This window comes from Elephas maximus, chromosome 4 (genome assembly GCF_024166365.1).
Source record: "Elephas maximus indicus isolate mEleMax1 chromosome 4, mEleMax1 primary haplotype, whole genome shotgun sequence".
NCBI lineage: Eukaryota > Metazoa > Chordata > Mammalia > Proboscidea > Elephantidae > Elephas > Elephas maximus.
In genome coordinates this window covers 108265985-108283416 of record NC_064822.1, presented here as the reverse complement: position 1 = coordinate 108283416, position 17432 = coordinate 108265985, and the positions used below count along the sequence as shown (strand labels likewise).

Genomic DNA, 17432 nt, shown 5'->3' with positions numbered 1-17432 from the left:
ATGAGCAGACAAGCCTGCAAGAAATCCTTCAGTAGTGGGAGCCAGGGCTTCTTTGGCCGCTCCGCTGTGGTCTCTGGCAGCAGCAGGATGAGTTGTGTGACCCGCTCTAGGGGAGCCAGTGGAGGGGCCTGTGGGTTCCGGAGTGGAGCAGGTGGCTTTGGCAGCCGCAGCCTTTACAACCTGGGTGGCAATAAGAGTATCTCCATCAGTGTGGCAGCCGGTGGCTCCCGGGCAGGTGGCTTTGGTGGAGGACGTAGCAGCTATGGAAGTGGCTTTGGGGGTGGCTATGGAGTTGGCTTTGGTGGAGGCCGAGGAGTAGGAGGTGGCTTTGGAGGAGCTGGTGGCTTTGGAGGAGCTGGTGGCTTTGGTGGTCCTGGTGGCTTTGGTCCTGGCGGCTTCCCTGGAGGAATCCAGGAAGTGACCGTCAATCAGAGCCTCCTACAGCCCCTCAATGTGGAAATTGACCCCCAGATTGGGCAAATAAAGGCTCAGGAGCGGGAGCAGATCAAGACCCTCAACAACAAGTTTGCTTCCTTCATTGACAAGGTGAGGGCAAAGCCCAGAGGTATCATGGAGGGTTTGGGCTGTGCAAGAAGTTGGTGTAGGAAGATGCTAATGGTACTTGGTCTGCTTGGAGGTAGGGGTGACTGGTTTTTGGCCTGGTTCTGCCTTGACCCTGTGGGACAATGGGTACTCCTCTCTTCCTCTTTGGGCTCTGTTTTCCCAGTTGTGAAATAGGGGAAGGGTTCCTGCTCCTGATTTCCTTCTAGGGTTAGATGGTACCAGGAAAAGTGAGGTGAGGGTCTAAATGTGCTCTTTTGAATAATGGGGCCTTAGCTATGAAATTATTATAGGTAACTTTTAATTACTCTGGAAAAGCAATTGCTTGGTAATTGAAACTAGCTGTAATCAAACTTGTATTAGCACGAATCTTACGAATGCCTCTAAATGATGAGCACTGGCAACTAACTGACTTACCTTCTGAACAATGCTGTGCTAGAACTGATACTAAACTGAGCGGTCCATGTTGAATTAGAGAAGGGTGTGCTGGGCCTGCTGGGGGAATGAGCCTAGGATTTGAAGTTCCACCTGAGTCAGCTGCAAGCCAAGTAATTGAAAGGGGGCCTTCATATGAGAAATAATTAAGGGAAAGTTAGACCCATTTGACTGTTTCTGCTGCCTTTAACGGGGTGAAAAAGCTTATACTTAAAAAAAAATAACTTTATTTATGTTGACTCTTTTTAGTGGAAGACAGAAGGATTTCAATAGAACTAGAGCAGACCTGGACTTGACTCTTAGCTTTGTCACTCAACAGCCACATGACTGTGAGGAATTTACTTAAACTCTTTAAGCCTCAGTTTCCTTATCTACAAAACGGGGATAATAACACCTCCTTCACAGATGGCTGTGATGGTTAAATGAAACAGAATATGTAAAAACAGCTTGTATAAATACTCAACGAATTCTAGCTCTTCCCTTTCTGAATTCTCATCCTTCCCAAATTCCATAAAGCAAAGGCTATGTGGATTGAAGAACTGGGTTCATCGCCCTTTGGGGAGGGGGACCTCACCTGGCCATCTCAAGAGGTTGACTTCTTTTCTTACCTCCCCTGATGCAGGTGCGGTTCCTGGAGCAGCAGAACAAGGTCCTGGAGACCAAGTGGAACCTGCTCCAGCAGCAGACCACAGGCTCTGGCTCAGGGCCCAACAACCTGGAGCCCTTCTTTGAATCCTATATCAGCTACCTGCGCAGGCAGTTGGATTTGCTTCTGGGGGAAAGAGGGAACCTGGATGGAGAGCTGAAGAATGTGCAGGACCTGGTGGGAGACTTCAAAAAGAAGTGAGGGCCCCAACTGGGGAGTTTCCCCTTCTGGGAGATTAGCAGGCAGGCGTGGTCCCAATTTGGAATTTCGACTGTTCCTGACTGCAACTCCAGCCAATACTCTTAGATGGATTTGAGTGAAGCATGACCAAGCAGAAGGGAGTGAAAGGGTGGATACGGAGACTCCTAGGTGGCTAATTGGAAACCCTGGTGGCATAGCAGTCAAGAGCTATGGCTGCTAACCAAAAGGTCGGCAGTTTGAATCCCCCAGGTGCTCTTTGGAAACCCTATGGGGCAGTTCTACTCTGTCCTATAGGGTTGCTATGAGTCAGAATCAACTCTACGGCAACGAGTTTGGTTTTGGTTTTTACGTGGCTAACTTGTATTTTCCATCCCTGACTCCAGGCAGGCGCCTCCTATACCAGTCCAAATAGACAAAAGAATCCTTTCAGCGTTTAAAGCTTTTCAGGGAGGGGAGCCAGCCACACTTTACTGTACATGGGTGTCACCTTGGAATCTTGTGAGAAATTCCTATTCCTGTATCCCAGTCCTACATATTCTGAATCATTAGGTGTGGGACAGGTTGCAGGAGTCTTAGTATTCAATAGTTTATTAGGGATTTTGGGAAGGTGGTCCAGGGCTTCAAGTGGCAAAGTGTTCTTTCAATGTGTCCAGTGCAATGCCCTATTTCAGTAGCTTCAGGCAGTCCTTTGTGTTCAGGGCTGTAGTTCATGCTCCCTGTGTGAGGGATAAACTGTACACCTCAAGGTGGGGAGGAGATTCCAGACATCCTCAAGGGTCAGGACCCACAAGGATGGGCACACCTGCTCTGGGGAGGTCTTCTCAGCCACCCTTCCCAGAGGCCCCATTCCAATTCAATTGCACAAACCCTAGTGGGCACCCATTGTGGTAAGCTCTGTGCTGAGCACTGGGAAGTCAGTGGCAACTCAGATTCACTCTTCCAGAAACCTCTCTGCTAGAATCACTCCAAGTCTTCACTCTCCATAAAATTCATATTTTTGGTGGGAGATTTTAGTTATTAATAGGCAAATATCTTACAGTCCTGATGCTTTCAGAACACATGAGCTTATTCTCATCCCAAATTCCTATAGAAGCAACTGTAATTAGGAAAAGAGGAACAGAGGCTGAAACACCAGGTCTGAGCAAATGTCTCTCTGGGTCCCATATGTGCACTTTGTTTTATGAAATTAATCAAAAAGGAAGCAAGTAGCCAGGCTCCTTGGAGTCTTCTTCCACCTCCACCTACCTGCCCACACCTCTGCCCATCACACAGACTTAGAGGAGGGCGATGTAGTGCCTTGAGCTCTGAAAGGTCTCGGGCAGGACTGGCTAGATAATTTGCAGGGCCCAGTGCAAACAAAATGAAAACTCGAGGCCCCTTCTTAAAAAATTAAGAATTTCAAGATGGTGACAGCCGAGCATTAAATCAAGTGCAAGGACCTCCTGAGCGTGGGGGCCCTGGGCAGCTTTGAAGGCCAGACACCCAGGAAACTGGTCCTGTCTCTGGGTGAAGAGATTCCTCATGAGTGCTTGGAATTCTCATCTCTTTTTTCACTTTCGAAATGCCTCTGTCGAAATGTGTCCTCTTTCTGTTCCAGGTATGAAGATGAGATCAACAAACGCACTGTGGCAGAGAATGAGTTTGTGGGGCTCAAGAAGGTAGGTAAGCTGGGACGGCTGCATCCTGGGGGAAGCTGCCAGGATCCCTTCCTGGGGGGCTGCCCCCTTGAGAGGGGGGTGTTTCCTTACATTTTGGAAATGGGGTGTTTGATGAAGGAAGGTGCTCTGAGTACACTGCTGGCGTGGGAGACATTTTAAATGTTAATGCGACTAATGAGATGATTAGTAATGTGAACCAATAATGAGCACTTTATGGCTAGCATCAATCGAGGCTTTCAGCCTGCAAATGTACCTTGGATGTTATTTTTTTATTGTGGTAAACACATAGGTAACAAAATGTGTCCCATTTCAACAATCTCTACATGTTCATCGTGTTGTTCAACCATCACCATTCCTGAATTTTTTCATCACCCTTAACAGAAGCTCAGTGTCCCCTAAACATGTGTCTCCCTTTTCCCTTCCCTCTCTGGGTGTTATTAGTAATATCAATTAGCAAATACTTGTAGCTTGTTTAAACCAGTCATTCTAAAGATGAAGCAGTGAGAAGAATACCCTTTCATTCAGGATGTTGGGTTTTTGGTATAATATAATCAAAGTCACATATGAGGTAAATGTGATTTTTTTCTACCCTAAAATTGGATGGTTACTCTGCCTGGATAATATGGTTTGTGTCTTGTTACAACAGTGGGGTTTGATTGGTTGAAGCAATTGAAAGGAAGAAAAACATTCTGCTTTTCTTACTTAAAAGCAAAGAGGAGAGGTGAGGGATTGGGAAGATCCATGGGCGGAAGGGGACCAGAAGGTCATTGCTTTGGATTTCTGACCTTCCCCCAGGAAGTGGATACGGCTTACATGAATAAGGTGGACCTGCAGACCCGGGTGGACAGCCTCATGGATGAACTCAACTTCCTGAGGACCCTCTATGAGATGGTGAGTCCTTGCTTTGCCCATTCCAGCCCCTTTCTATCTGTACCTCCCTAGGCATAACTTTAGGGAACAGTCAAGCAACAGGACATTCACACAGCCAGCAACAGGGCTCAGAACTCAGCTCTGTCCTCCCTTGCCCCCCGCTCAAGAAACTGTTAACTTAGCTTCTAAGCCTGCACAGACCTGACCCACAATCCTGCAGGGTCCCTCTCTGCCCTCCTTTTTTTAACCCTCTGTCATCAGCCCTCTTTGTTCTTCGCCTCCCCTCTGGCTCGTATACCCGCATCACAACTTGCTCCTTCAGAATACTCCTCCTTTCTGCAGTCCCAGAGAAAGTCATGCAGTAGCTTCATGACCTGATTATAGTATTTCCTTTAGCCTTGTAGTCTGGTTTCCCTTGGGCTGTAGCCAGGCCTGAGATGCAAGCTTAATATTCTAAGTGTCCCACTCCTGGTCTTATTCTTGGGGTATCTCTGCCAGTAGAGGATTCTTGCACTTCTTCATCCCCAGCATCCCCTGGGGCCAGCAGCATGGGGAGTGTGACCATCCATGTTCCCTGTAGGAACTGTCCCAGGTGCAGAGCCACGTCAGCGACACGTCTGTGGTGTTGTCCATGGACAATAACCGCTGCCTGGACCTGGACAGCATCATTGCCGAGGTTAAAGCTCAGTATGAGGAGATCGCCCAGAAGAGCACGGCTGAGGCTGAGGCCCTATACCAGATTAAGGTGGGAGCCCTCCCTCTGTCCCCACACTCTAGGGGATACAACTTTAAATCCTGATGATCTTCCCAGAGAATGTGCCAACATTTTGCAAAGCCATGTTGATGGGCTTATCCTTTGTCAGCTTGGGGAGCTGCAGACTACAGCTGGCAGGCACGGCGATGACCTCAGGAGCACCAAGAGTGAGATCCTGGAGCTTAACAGGATGATCCAGAGGCTGCGGGCGGAGATCGAGAACGTCAAGAAGCAAGTGAGTCCAGGGTTTATGGAGAGTTCCTGGAGGTCTTCTGGGCCCTGGGAAGAAGCAGCAACAGTTGTGCCCCTGTGCGAACACTTTCTCTGTTTTTTTCATAGTGTCACATGTGGGATAGCACATTCTCTGCAAACCTCTGCCTCCCAGATGTTCCGTCCCTAACTTAGTCCCTAAGAAGAGATCGTTGCTTATTCTCTTTTGTCTAGCAAATCTTGCAACTGCAGTGGCGGCCTTAAACACTCAGCTCTCAGCAGGATCTGCCCTCAGCTGAGCTATTTATCAAACTCTTCACATAACCTCCAAGGCTGACTGGTATCACTGAAGTGAAATGACTAAGCAAGGATTTTTTTAAAACAGTCTAGCAAAAAAAAAAAAAAAAAAAAGATCAGAAACTTACCTGATAACTACTAATGTTATCAGTCTAGGAAAGCGAATCATTGTTCTTTTCTTTGATAAGACATGAATTAATTTCAATGGGCCAGAGATGAATGAACCCATTGCACAACTGAGCATGCCCCATTGGGATTTCTAAGGAAGTGGAGAGAGGGATGCTGGATGGGGAAGAGCTCTCCCCTCAGGAAAGACTAGGGGCTTGCTTCCTGATCCCTATGGTAATTGGCCTCATACCTCCCCCTCCCCAGAATGCCAATCTTCAGGCAGCCATTGCGGAAGCTGAGCAGCGTGGGGAGCTGACCGTCAAGGATGCCAATGCCAAACTCCAAAGCCTACAGGCTGCCCTGCAACAGGCTAAGGATGACCTGGCCCGGCTGCTGCGCGAGTACCAGGAGCTCATGAATGTCAAGTTGGCCCTGGACGTGGAGATCGCCACCTATAGGAAGTTGCTGGAGGGTGAAGAGTGCAGGTGAGGGGCGGTGGGGTTAGCATTCTCCAGGTATGATTTTATAGTGACTTTTGATAAGAGGTTTTTTTTTGATAAGAGAGCAAGGTGAAAAGGAGAGGACAACTCAGTCCAAGGGAAAGACTCTCCTGAAAGACAGTTAAGGATTCAAGTCCCACTGTTTTTTGCTAACCAAGATCATTCAATTCTCATCTTTATCATGAATGTCAGTATTGTATTACATACCTCTACTGATCCTCACTATGTGAAATGTGCTAGGATAAGTGCGTTGGGGCTGTGGCAAAAGTTATAGACCAGTGCTAACCACTGGAGCTTTGAGATGAAAATGTTCTGTGTCTGTGCTAATACAGTAGCCATTAGCCACTTGAGCACCTGAAATGTGGCTAGTGAGTTTTTAATTTGATTTAATTTAAATAGACTCATGTAGTTAGTGGCTACCATACTGGACAACTTGGTATAGACAGTCCTGCAACCTCCTACCCCTAAGATTGAGTCCATATGGGCGGTGGCTGATAAATACACACTCCTGAAAAAAATAACACAATATCAAGCAGCATATAATCACTTAGTGAGTGAATATCAAATGCCAAGGAAATGCTAAGAATTGGGAGATCTTTCTGCTGAACCCCTGCCCATCCATACTGTGTTCAGAGTCTCTATTCTCAGACAGCTCCTAATATGATGGTGGAAGCAGAATTCAAGCATGAGAAGAAAAGTTATGGAAATTTTATGAGTTTCTATAGAAAGGAATGAGAGTAAAGTTAGTGCTAAGTGCACTGACAGTCTTGGGACGAAGGGGGAATGGCCAACACCAGAGAGGCTTGCATGGGCAGGGTGTACAGACCCATTCCATATATGTGAAGATGCCTGCTCCATGAACAAGAACAAGGGACAGGAAGATGGGTAGTGCGGGCAGGACATTTTCAAATTCATTGTGTTATCTGTCAGCCTTTCTCATATTTTACCCACCTTGAACAACCACCATCATGGCCACACTACTCTGGGAGGGCTCATTGGGAAGGCTTCGTGGGAGAGTTGGAAATAAAAAAATTCAGAGCTGGGTAGAGAAGGAGGGAAAGGGAATGCTAAGGGGAGAAGATGGTTTCAGCAGGGGATGAGAGTTGAGGATGGGCTCATCAAGTGGGACTGAGAGATGAAATAATTTCCCTGGAGCTGAAGGTCTCTAGGGCTAGAGGAAAGAGGGTGGGAAGATAGACAGATGAAGTGTGTTTGGTGGATATACTGGAAGGCTCAACCCCTGAAGCAGTCCCCTTTCCTGGGGAGATCTGGTCATAGAGACAGACTTGGGGTAGGCTTTTCCCTCTAGAAGGGCAAATGGGAAGATGTGGGCCCCAAGGTTATCTCTCCTCAGCTAGTTGTCTGCTGGCTCATTGCAAAAAGAATTCATATCTCTTTGTCTCTTTTTTAGGATGTCTGGAGAATGTCAGAGTGCTGTGAGCATTTGTAAGTAGCCCATTCAAAAACCTTCTCCCTGGGCTATAGAAGGGGTGCCTAGGAACATCCTCAGTGACTGATTTTCAGGCAGGAGGATCTGACCCATCCACAGGAGGCCAGGCCACCAGACAATGTCTAGTGTCACGCTATGGCCACATTCTGCCCCTAGTGTAAGCTGGCAACCTCTCAGCCCAAAAGTAAAACCCCTGTGGTCTTGGGGAGTTCTCTAGCTTGAAGGAACAGAAACTTCTGTGGAGACTTCTGGTCCCTGTTCTTGGGCAAGGGCACTTGAGAGCCAGGCTCACTCTTGCTGTTTAGAAATAGGCCTTAGGGAAGTTAAGCATCTTTCTTTAAGTCACACAGCCCTTAGGACAGAGTTGGGATATAAATCTAGTCCTCTAACTTCCCCGGCCTTTGGCCTGATTTGAGTGCCTGTTCTCTGTAGCGGTGGTCAACAACGTCACCAGCATAAGCAGCAGGTCTGGCGGCGGCCACGGAGGCTTCGGAGGGGTCAGTGGCAGCAGTAGTGGTGGTTACAGAGGCGGCAGCAGCAGAAGCAGCAGCGGTGGCTACGGAGGAGTCAGTGGCGGCGGCAGCGGGGGCTACCAGAGCAGCAGCAGCGGGGGCTACCAGAGCAGCAGCAGTGGGGGCTACCAGAGCAGCAGCAGCGGGGGCTACCAGAGCAGCAGCAGTGGGGGCTACCAAAGTGGCAGTAGTGGGAGCAGGCTTGGCGGTGGAGGCAGCAGCTCCGTGAGCCAAAGTGGAATTGGCTCCAGCTCTGGCAGCACCCAAACCTCTGGAGGCAGTGGCTGCAGGCCTGGCAGTGGAGGCAGCACGAGTGTCCGCTTCTCCCAGACCAGCAGCTCGAGCCAGCACTGCTCCAAGTGATCCTCTGGGCCAAATCTCCATGTCCACTGGCTTACCTCTCAGCCTGCATCAGAACTTTCCACTCTCTGCCTGACATCAGCAAATGCACACAGTTCAACTCCTTTTTTCCTCGAGTTCCTGGAGAAAGGGCTGACTTGGCTCCTCTGTATCCCAAACCTCTCCTGGGCCAAGGAGGTCCAGCTGCTAGTCTGGGATGACGAAGCTCCTGTATGAGCTCCTGTGATGGCTCCTGACTTTGGACAGCAACATCAGAGCCCAATTTAGTTTGGGCCTTCCCAGCCTGGCTGGTTCCCACTCTGGACCTTCTCCCTCTCACCAGGAGTTACAGTCTGAAGCCAGCGCTTCTCAGCACTGCCTGTGGAGGGCAGTATAGAGGGGTCAGTGCTGGAGGGTGGGCTAGTCAAGCTCTATAAACTGTTGGTTTCCAGGGTGCCCTCTCCACACCTGGGCATTGTATCATGACTCACCTCTGTCCTTTAATTTTCTGAGTTGTGGTTCCTCTTTGGTGGTGAGCATATTGCACTTTCTTTTCTCAATAAATTGCACTATATTTCACACCTTGGCGTTTAGCTTTCATTCAAGGAGTCAGCAGAATAAACCAAGGCCTATTTTAAGAGAGGAGGGAGATCAGCAGTGGTGGCGATCTTTCATAAGTTCAGTAGTAGGTGTAAAAGAAGCTGGGTGTAAAGGAAGCTGAACAGTCTTGGCTTCTCCTTTATCCATTTCATTGGGTTCTTGTGATAGGTCTGTCCAAGGGCATTTATGGCATTTAAGTGGGGATCTTACCCACTCGTAACTTGGTCATCCGATCCATCCCCTTGCCTCTGAGCAGGTGGCCTCTGTGCTCCGGTCTGGAAAGAAGAGGGCTCACTACAGAAGTTCATCAAGGGAATAGATTCCACTGGGACTGTGGCTCCTTTGCTTCATCCCTGCCCTAGCCAAGCACAGAGCAAATTCTCTTTCTGCAAACACAGCTCCTGGGATTTGAAGGGGGCCAGTATATAACACACCTCTCTCTTCCCAGACCAGGTTCTAAGCCAACTATCAGATAAAATAAGGCAAATGGAGAACCAAAATATCGCCTTTATTACAGACAAAGCAGATATTGGAGAATGTGGCTTATGCCTTGGGTGGAATGGGTTTCCAACTCCAGAGCCTCAGGATTAGGCCAGATTTCCCACCTGGACAGAGGAAGCATGGGGCCACAGCTGCCTTCCTTATGGGGTCAGACCTCTCATGGTTGATAGAAGAGTAGAACACAAGCTTGCTATGGGCAGCCAGATCCTAAGACATGGAGGGACAGAGCTACACATGCCTAGTTCCTCCTTTCAAACTCACCAATCAAGTATGAGAGAGGGCGGGGCTATTACACTAGTGAAGCTCTCTCCAGATAGGTGTAAAAATAAGAACGAGGAAGATGCATTCCTGCCCTTATACCAGCATTTCCCAGCTGTTCTCAGAAGGCTGAAACCCAAACCCAGGGAAGACAGAGGTAGTGGGGCAGCCACTGAGATTCGGTTAGGAAAACTGGGGGCTTCAGTGGACATGACAATTAGGGTCTCTATCCCTTTCCCTATCCCTTGAACCAATCCCATCTGCATGCCTTTGAGCATGGTTAAGACACTGGTTTGTAAGTCACTGTAGATCATGTATTACCCTCCAGAAGTTGGACCATGGATGGACTAATGAGGGGGTATCTTTGTCTGATGGCCCAAGGAGGGCCTGGGTTTCATACTCTTGAGCCCAAGATGGGCCTGTCCCCTTTTCACTTACCCCATCTCATCTCCAAAGCCTAGTAGCCCTGATCTCAAGACTTAGAGAAGAAGAAATTTTTAAAGTTCCTACACTTACGAGTTCAATAAATTCTTGCCCACCTTTCAAGGCCTACAGCAGGAGGTAGCCCTTTCCCTACTTATCCCTAGTACTTTGGGAGCATAGGCAGGCAGCTCTTTATTGTCTATGTTACTTAACTTTTAGAGACATTGCAGGAAAGATCACCCACCCCCAGCAAAACTGCCCAGTCGCTCAGCTGTGTGTGTTGCCTAACTAATTGGGAAGAGGTTGAACTGTCCTGGCTTAGCCCAGCCTCTCATTAGACTGGGATGGCAGGGTTTAGGGATGGCTCCTTCAATTTCTTCACCCATTTGGGTGATGTATGTGGAGAGCTCAGCCCTGGGCACTGTCTCAGGGCCCTGGACGGAGGGTGGGACACTCACTGAAAGTTTGGTGGTCATCTGAAGGAATGAATAGAGATAAGTACAGAGCGACACCCCTAGTCTGAAAGGAAGATAGGACAGGTCATGTGTCAAGGCAGGACCAAGCTGAAAGTTGACAGTGAGGATCCAGGATCCTCTTGTGAAGAAGGAGGGTGGAGGTGGGTCACTCACAAAAGGTATGTTGGAGAGGAAGCCTGGAGCAGGCTGGGAAGAAAAGAGAGTCTGGACAATACGGAGGAAGGGCAAGGGGACAGGGTTCAGACTTCCAGACCAAATCCCAGGAGAACTCTGGGACTCCCATCACGCTCTAAGTCCATGACACACAGATAGCCTCCAGAGTGAGGGCACTGTGTCTGAGGCCAGGATAGTGGATGGGGAGGAACAGATTGTTTCTAAGTCTGTGGGAAACAAACATTCCTGAACTTTCTGAGTCTTACAGTTCCTCAAACTCATCTCCCATTTGAAATAGAACTGGGGAGGGGAGGCAGCAGCCAGGGTGGGCAGAGTAAGTATTTAGCTGCTCAGAATGGTCAGAGGGGTGACAAAAGTCTTCCCAAATTGATACTTGAAATCCTACCACTTGCGTCTTTAGGATTAAACAATCTCTCCTGGTGGCAAGTCCTTCTTTATTCACCATCCTTTATTTTTATTCTTTATCCTCCATTCTTCTCTCCTTCTAAAACTTTTTGTCTAGATAATAAAAGCAATGTATACTTACAGCAAAAATGCATAAGATTTAGTAAAGTTAAAAAAAGAAAATAAAAATCACTTATAATTATACCACGCCACATTTTTCTATGCAATCACACATAAGTATGCAAAGAGATATGTATATATAAATAGATTGTATTCTACAGAGTAGATTCTTACAATATATACTGCTTTACAACCTGATTTTCACTTAATCTATTGTGGAATCTATCCATTTAGCCATTCAACAAATATATTGAGCACCTACCATTTTCAATCTGTATGCTGAGCAAATAATCCAAGAAGTCAGACTATATGAAGAACGCAGCAACAAGACTGAAGGAAGATTCATTAACAACTTGTGATATGCAGATGATACAACCTTGCTTGCTGAAAGCAAAGAGGACTTGAAGCAGTTACTGATGAAGACCAAAGTCTATTGCTTTCAGCATGGATTACATCTCAACATAAAGAAAACAAAAATCCTCACAATTGGGCCAATATGAAACATCATGATAAATGGAGAAAATATTGAAGCTGTCAAGGCTTTCATTTTATTTGAATCCACAATCAATGCCCATGGAAGCAGCAGTCAAGAAATCAACTGACCTATTGCATTGGGTAAATCTGCTGCAAAGACCTCTTTAGTGTTCAAAAGCAAAGATGTTGCTTTGAGGACTAAGATGCACCTGACCCAAACCATGGTATTTTCAATCACCTCATATGCATGTGAAAGCTGGACAACAAATAAGGAAGACCAAAAAAGAACTGATGTCTTTGAATGTTGGGAAAGAATATCGAATATACCACAGACTGCCAGAAGAAATAACAAGTCTGTTTTGGAAGAAGTATAGTCGAAGTGTTCCTTGGAAGTGAGGATGGCAAGACTTCATCTCACATACTTCGGACATATTGTCAGGATGGATCAATCACTGGAGAAGGACATCATGGTTGGTAAAGTAGAGGGTCAGCAAAAAAAAGGAAGACCCTCATGAGATGGACTGACACAGTGCTGCAAACAATGGGCTCGAACAGCAATGATTGTGAGGATGGTATAGGACCAGGCAGTGTTTCCTTCTGTTGCACATAGGGACTGACTCAATGGAACCTAGCAATAACAACAACAACCATTTTCCTGACACTGTGCTGGGCACCAGGGACAGAGTGGAGAACCAACAGACGTAGTCTCTGCCCTCACAAAGTTTACAGTGTAGGTGCTAAGAAACTTAACGAATAACATCATTCCATAAAAATATAGATGGAGATCATTCTTTTTCAGAAAGGTTCTTCTTACTTAAAAAAACAAAAATCAAAGCCTCACATTAGGAATTAAACTGTTTTTTCCTCTTTCTAGAGGTGTGACATACATGTGTTTGGGTCAGTATTTTTTTTTAATGTTCTACCAAACCAAAGCCAGACAGATGATCATGCTAAACTAGACCAGTGGAACATATCTTGGTAGGAAAGATTTTGACAGGAAGGAGGATATTGCTGGAATTGCACACCTTAAATAATCACATTTTTACTAAACTTGCTCCCACCCTATCCAAAAACTTAATGAACTGATTTATACCAAAAAAAGCCCACTGCTGTCAAGTCGATTCCGACTCATAGTTACCCTATAGGACTGAGGAGAACTGCCCCATAGAGTTTCCAAGGAGCACTTGGCAGATTCGAACTGCCGGCCTCTTGGTTAGCAGCTGTAGCACTTAGCCACTACATCACCAGGGTTTCCCTGATTTATACAGAATGATTTTAAACAAACTTACACAAGCACACTTAATATACTATAAGACAAGGACGTCTTTTGGTCTATTTCCAGCACAAGGCTTATATATTCATTGGAATCCAGTAAAATAGGAACTCCAGCGTAGAAGGCGTTTTGGGTTCATTGCACTACCAACTGAAAAAAAGTACACACAATTTAATACTTTGATCTTTAGGTGAGTAATCATGGACATTCTAAGATTAGATCCATAGATTAAACTGAGTATCCATCTATATTTTTTCAAAGATGATGACTGAAAACAGTGGGACTACATCAGGACTAGCAGAAGACATAGTAATAATAAAGGAACTGCAAATCAAGGCTCGAAGTTGATTTTCACATGTAGCTTTTGGGTAAAGCACATCTCTTTCAGTTGATTCCCTCAGCCAAGACTAGCTCTCACTTTTCCATAATAGCGGTCAGAAAATGGGAGATTCAGAAATCTCAAGATAGGAGCAGCTGGTTTGAGTAAGACTAAGAAAACACTCCCAAATAGTCAAAAATCCCACACAGCTGGGCCACTGGGATTGAAGGATTGAAACTCTCAGCAAATGAAAGCGGTGAGCACACAGAAAATTCACGCAAAGCTTGCCTGTGATATATATGGGACAGAGAGGAATTGTGATGGTGTTATCCCATGCTGACGCACGACCATGTATGCTGGGGGAAAGGGCCCTCCAAGTGGAATGCTTGACATGTCTTGGCCCAAAGTAAACTGACCCTCAGAAGCCTCTGGGAGAGGTGTCTACTCTGGAAGGAGTACGAAGGTTACTGAATATAAGAAGGTGATTCAGCAGAAGCAGAGGTCCCAGGAGGGTCAGGTAATTATTTTTTGACCCATCGATACTTAACATTAAGGAAGAGTCTCAGAACAGAGCCTCCCGTCATTACTAGCGCAAACCTCTTCCGGCTTTTTGGGGGCGATGTTCGGAAGGCTCGAGTTGCACGGACGTGGGAGCTAGTGCCGCAGAGTATTCTGGGAAGCTGGCGTGGACGATGCTTTGCACAACGAAGTCACCACTAAATCACTGCTTAAGTCCAGTCCCCGGCCTTCTTTTTCTGCTTTGTAGTCCAGAAACATTTCCTTAAATGCCAGAAAATCCATAAACGTGAGCAGCATGTCGAATATGTCATCAGTCACTTCATCTTTATGGTGTTTTAACGTTGATGTGAAAGCGGCCATGTTGAATCCGGGAATCCGTTTCAGCAGCTGTTCTTCAATATATTTTTCTACCAAAGAAAGGTATTCATTAAAAATAGGCGTGTAGGCGAGTTTATTCTCTTCCGTGTCTTCAAACTCCTCGTAGTATTTGTCCATGAAACTTCTCTGCAACACTTGGAACTCGTCATCCATGATAATGTCCTCTATGTTTCCAACCACAGCATCAAATTCTGCATCAGAGGTGGAAGAGATGGACAGCGCAAAGCTCTCTTCTTCTGCGGTGTCTGTGACTTCCCTCGCCCCCGCGGTATCCATCCTGTGAGAGTGAGCAGCTAGTAGGCCTCCCAAGCTCTGACCTGGATTGGTTTGGGGCAGGCCGCCTGCTCACCGTCCAGGGCAGTCATTGTCTGCGCCTGCGCACATCTCCACGCCCAGCCCGATCTCTGTGCGGGTGGTCTCGGTGCTGAGCTCTAGGCGCCACGCCCTGCCTCGCGTCACCATAGCCAAGGTCATCATTCTTCATGACTGCATAATAGGAATGTGGCACATTTTTGATGTGTAGGTTATTTCTACTTTTTTATTATAATAAACATTGCGGTGAACATCCTGTTATAGATGTCTCTAAACGCTTGTCCTATTCATTCCTTAAGATAACTTCCTAGATAAGGAATTGCTAGGTTACTTTAAAATTTTGATTTATATTGCCAGATTTCTCCCCAGAAAGATTGTACTAGTGTGTACTTTTACACATAATGTATAAGACTTCCTGTTTTCCCACAACCTTAGGAACATTGTGTGGTATTATTTTTAATTTTTGACAATTTTATAGGTTGTATTCTTCTTTTCTTTGATGAGCCTGAGCCTTATAAATGTTTATTAGCCATTTGCATTGCATTTTCTGTGAATTGTCTCTTCATTTTTTTTTCTGTTGTTAAAATTATTGAGATTGAACATTCTTTTAAAACATTTTTGTTTTGTTGTTGTTGAGAATATACGCAGCAAAAGATACACCAATTAAACCATTTCTACATGTACGATTCAGTTACATGGATTACATTCTTCCAGTTGTGCAATCATTCTCACCCTCCTTTTCTGAGTTGTACCTCCCCATTAACATAAACATAAACTCACTGCCCCCTAAGGTTCCTATCTAATCTTTCAAGTTGCTGTTGTCAATTTGATTCCACAGAGATCTTAAAAGAGCATAATGCTCAAGGCAAACATTTTTTTACTAGCTAAGCTAAACTATTGTTTGGTTTTAAGAAGACTTCAGGGGACACTTTTGGTTTAAGTTTTAAAGATGATCTCAGGGCTATAGTTTCAGGGGTTCAGCCAGCCCCTTTGGCTCCAGAAAGTCTGGGGTCCAAGAGAATTTGAAATTCTGTTCTGCATTTACCCTCTTTCGATCAGGATTCTTCTACAGAATCTTTGATCCAAATGTTCAGTAATGGTAGCCGGGCACCATCCAGTTCTTCTGGTCTCATGGCAAAGAAGGCAGTTGTTCATGAATAAAATTAGCCATGCATTCCACATCCTCCTCCTATTTCTGACTCTCCTTCTTCCTCTGTTGCTCCAGACAAATAGAGACCAGTTGTCATGTCTTGGATGGCCATTTGCAAGTTTTTAAGACCCCAGGCACTATGCAACAAACTAGGAGGTAGAACACAAGCACTAAATGTGTTATTAGGCCAATTACCTACGATGTTCCATGAAACCATGACCCTAAACCTTCAAATCTAGGAACCAAATCCCATGAGGTGTCTGATTATACATATGCAGCCTCAACAGCTACTCTTTTTTTAGGTCATTGTTGTAAATATATCTATTGCACTTTTGCCAGTTCAACTTTTTACAGGTGTGCAACTTATTGACAGCAATTACGATTATTGGCCGTGCAGCCTTACCTTTAATCTGTGTGATTTGTCCATCACCATTAACTCTCCCCCTCTTCCTTCTCACCCCTAGTAACCACTAATAAACTTTGGTCTCTATACATTTGTCTCTAAAAACCTCAACCTGATGAACCTTGAACACATTATGCTGAATGAGATAAGTCAGTGAGAAAGAGACAAATATTATATAATTCCATATGTATGAAATATCTAGAATAGCCAAGTGTATAGAGACCAAATTTTATTAGTGGTTATCAGGGGCAAGGCAGGGGAGACAAGGGGGACTCACTGCTTACGGGACACTGAGCTTCTGTTAAGGTGATGGGAATATTTGGAAACGGATAATGCTAATGGTGAACAACACGATAAATACAACTAATGCCACTGAATTGTACATGTGGAAAATGTTGAAAAGGCAAAAATTTTGTTACATATATTTACCACAATAACAAAGTTGATACACAGAATGCAAAGATCTTTTTTTCAAGTAACTATTCTGCTGAGTTCTCTCTTTTAAAAAAAAAAAAAGCAAAAAACCTCATCCCGAGTGCACGTGTGCAGGGCTTAGTCCTGAGTGTGGGGTAGGAGATGACTGAGGCACAAGGGGTGTTGAGAGGGACAAGACTTTCCTTGCTTAGTGTGCTGGTGGAGGTGGGACACACAGGTGCCAAGACAGGGCAATGGGAAATGCAGGAGCAGCTGGGCAGTCATTCATCCTATAAAATCTGTGAGCCCACACTGGCCAGGCAGTGGGCAATGGGGAAACCCTGGTGCACCAGACAGATATGGCCCTGCCCTGGTGGTGCCCATTACTGGGTGGACAGGGCCACAGCCATTACTGCAGGGGAGAAGCAGGAAGGGATGTAGGTAGCCGAACCCACAGTGGACTGAGGAGACACACTTGAAGGGGGAAGGGACTGGGCTCAGGATGTGAGAGGGGAGACATGGAGGTTGCCTGAGCAGTAATTTGAACAATAGGAGCAGAGAAGTCCCCTCACAGGGTGTCACGGGAACAGAGGGACATTTGGGAGCCTCTTGGTTACAAAAAATGGTGAACAATGCAAAATCTCAGATAAGTGTCCACTCATTCAGGCCTCTAGTCCACTCATTCAGGTCAGCCGGGGGCATTCTAACTTAAC

General features: G+C 46.0%; 2 protein-coding genes across 2 annotated transcripts; one reads left to right on the top strand and one right to left on the bottom strand.

Moving 5' to 3' along the window:
- On the top strand, nt 1-8565 carry LOC126075464 (keratin, type II cytoskeletal 2 oral-like). Its single transcript, XM_049883221.1, has 9 exons — nt 1-546; nt 1619-1839; nt 3441-3501; nt 4297-4392; nt 4952-5116; nt 5235-5360; nt 6005-6225; nt 7652-7686; nt 8123-8565. The coding sequence occupies exons 1-9, from the start codon at nt 1-3 to the stop codon at nt 8563-8565; spliced, it is 1914 nt and encodes a 637-aa protein (XP_049739178.1).
- A 5632-nt stretch (nt 8566-14197) lies between these two features.
- Nucleotides 14198-14671, bottom strand: LOC126074735 (ADP-ribosylation factor-like protein 2-binding protein). Its single transcript, XM_049881559.1, has one exon. The coding sequence runs from the start codon at nt 14591-14593 to the stop codon at nt 14198-14200; it is 396 nt and encodes a 131-aa protein (XP_049737516.1). The 5' UTR covers nt 14594-14671.
- Nucleotides 14672-17432: the final 2761 nt, after the last annotated feature.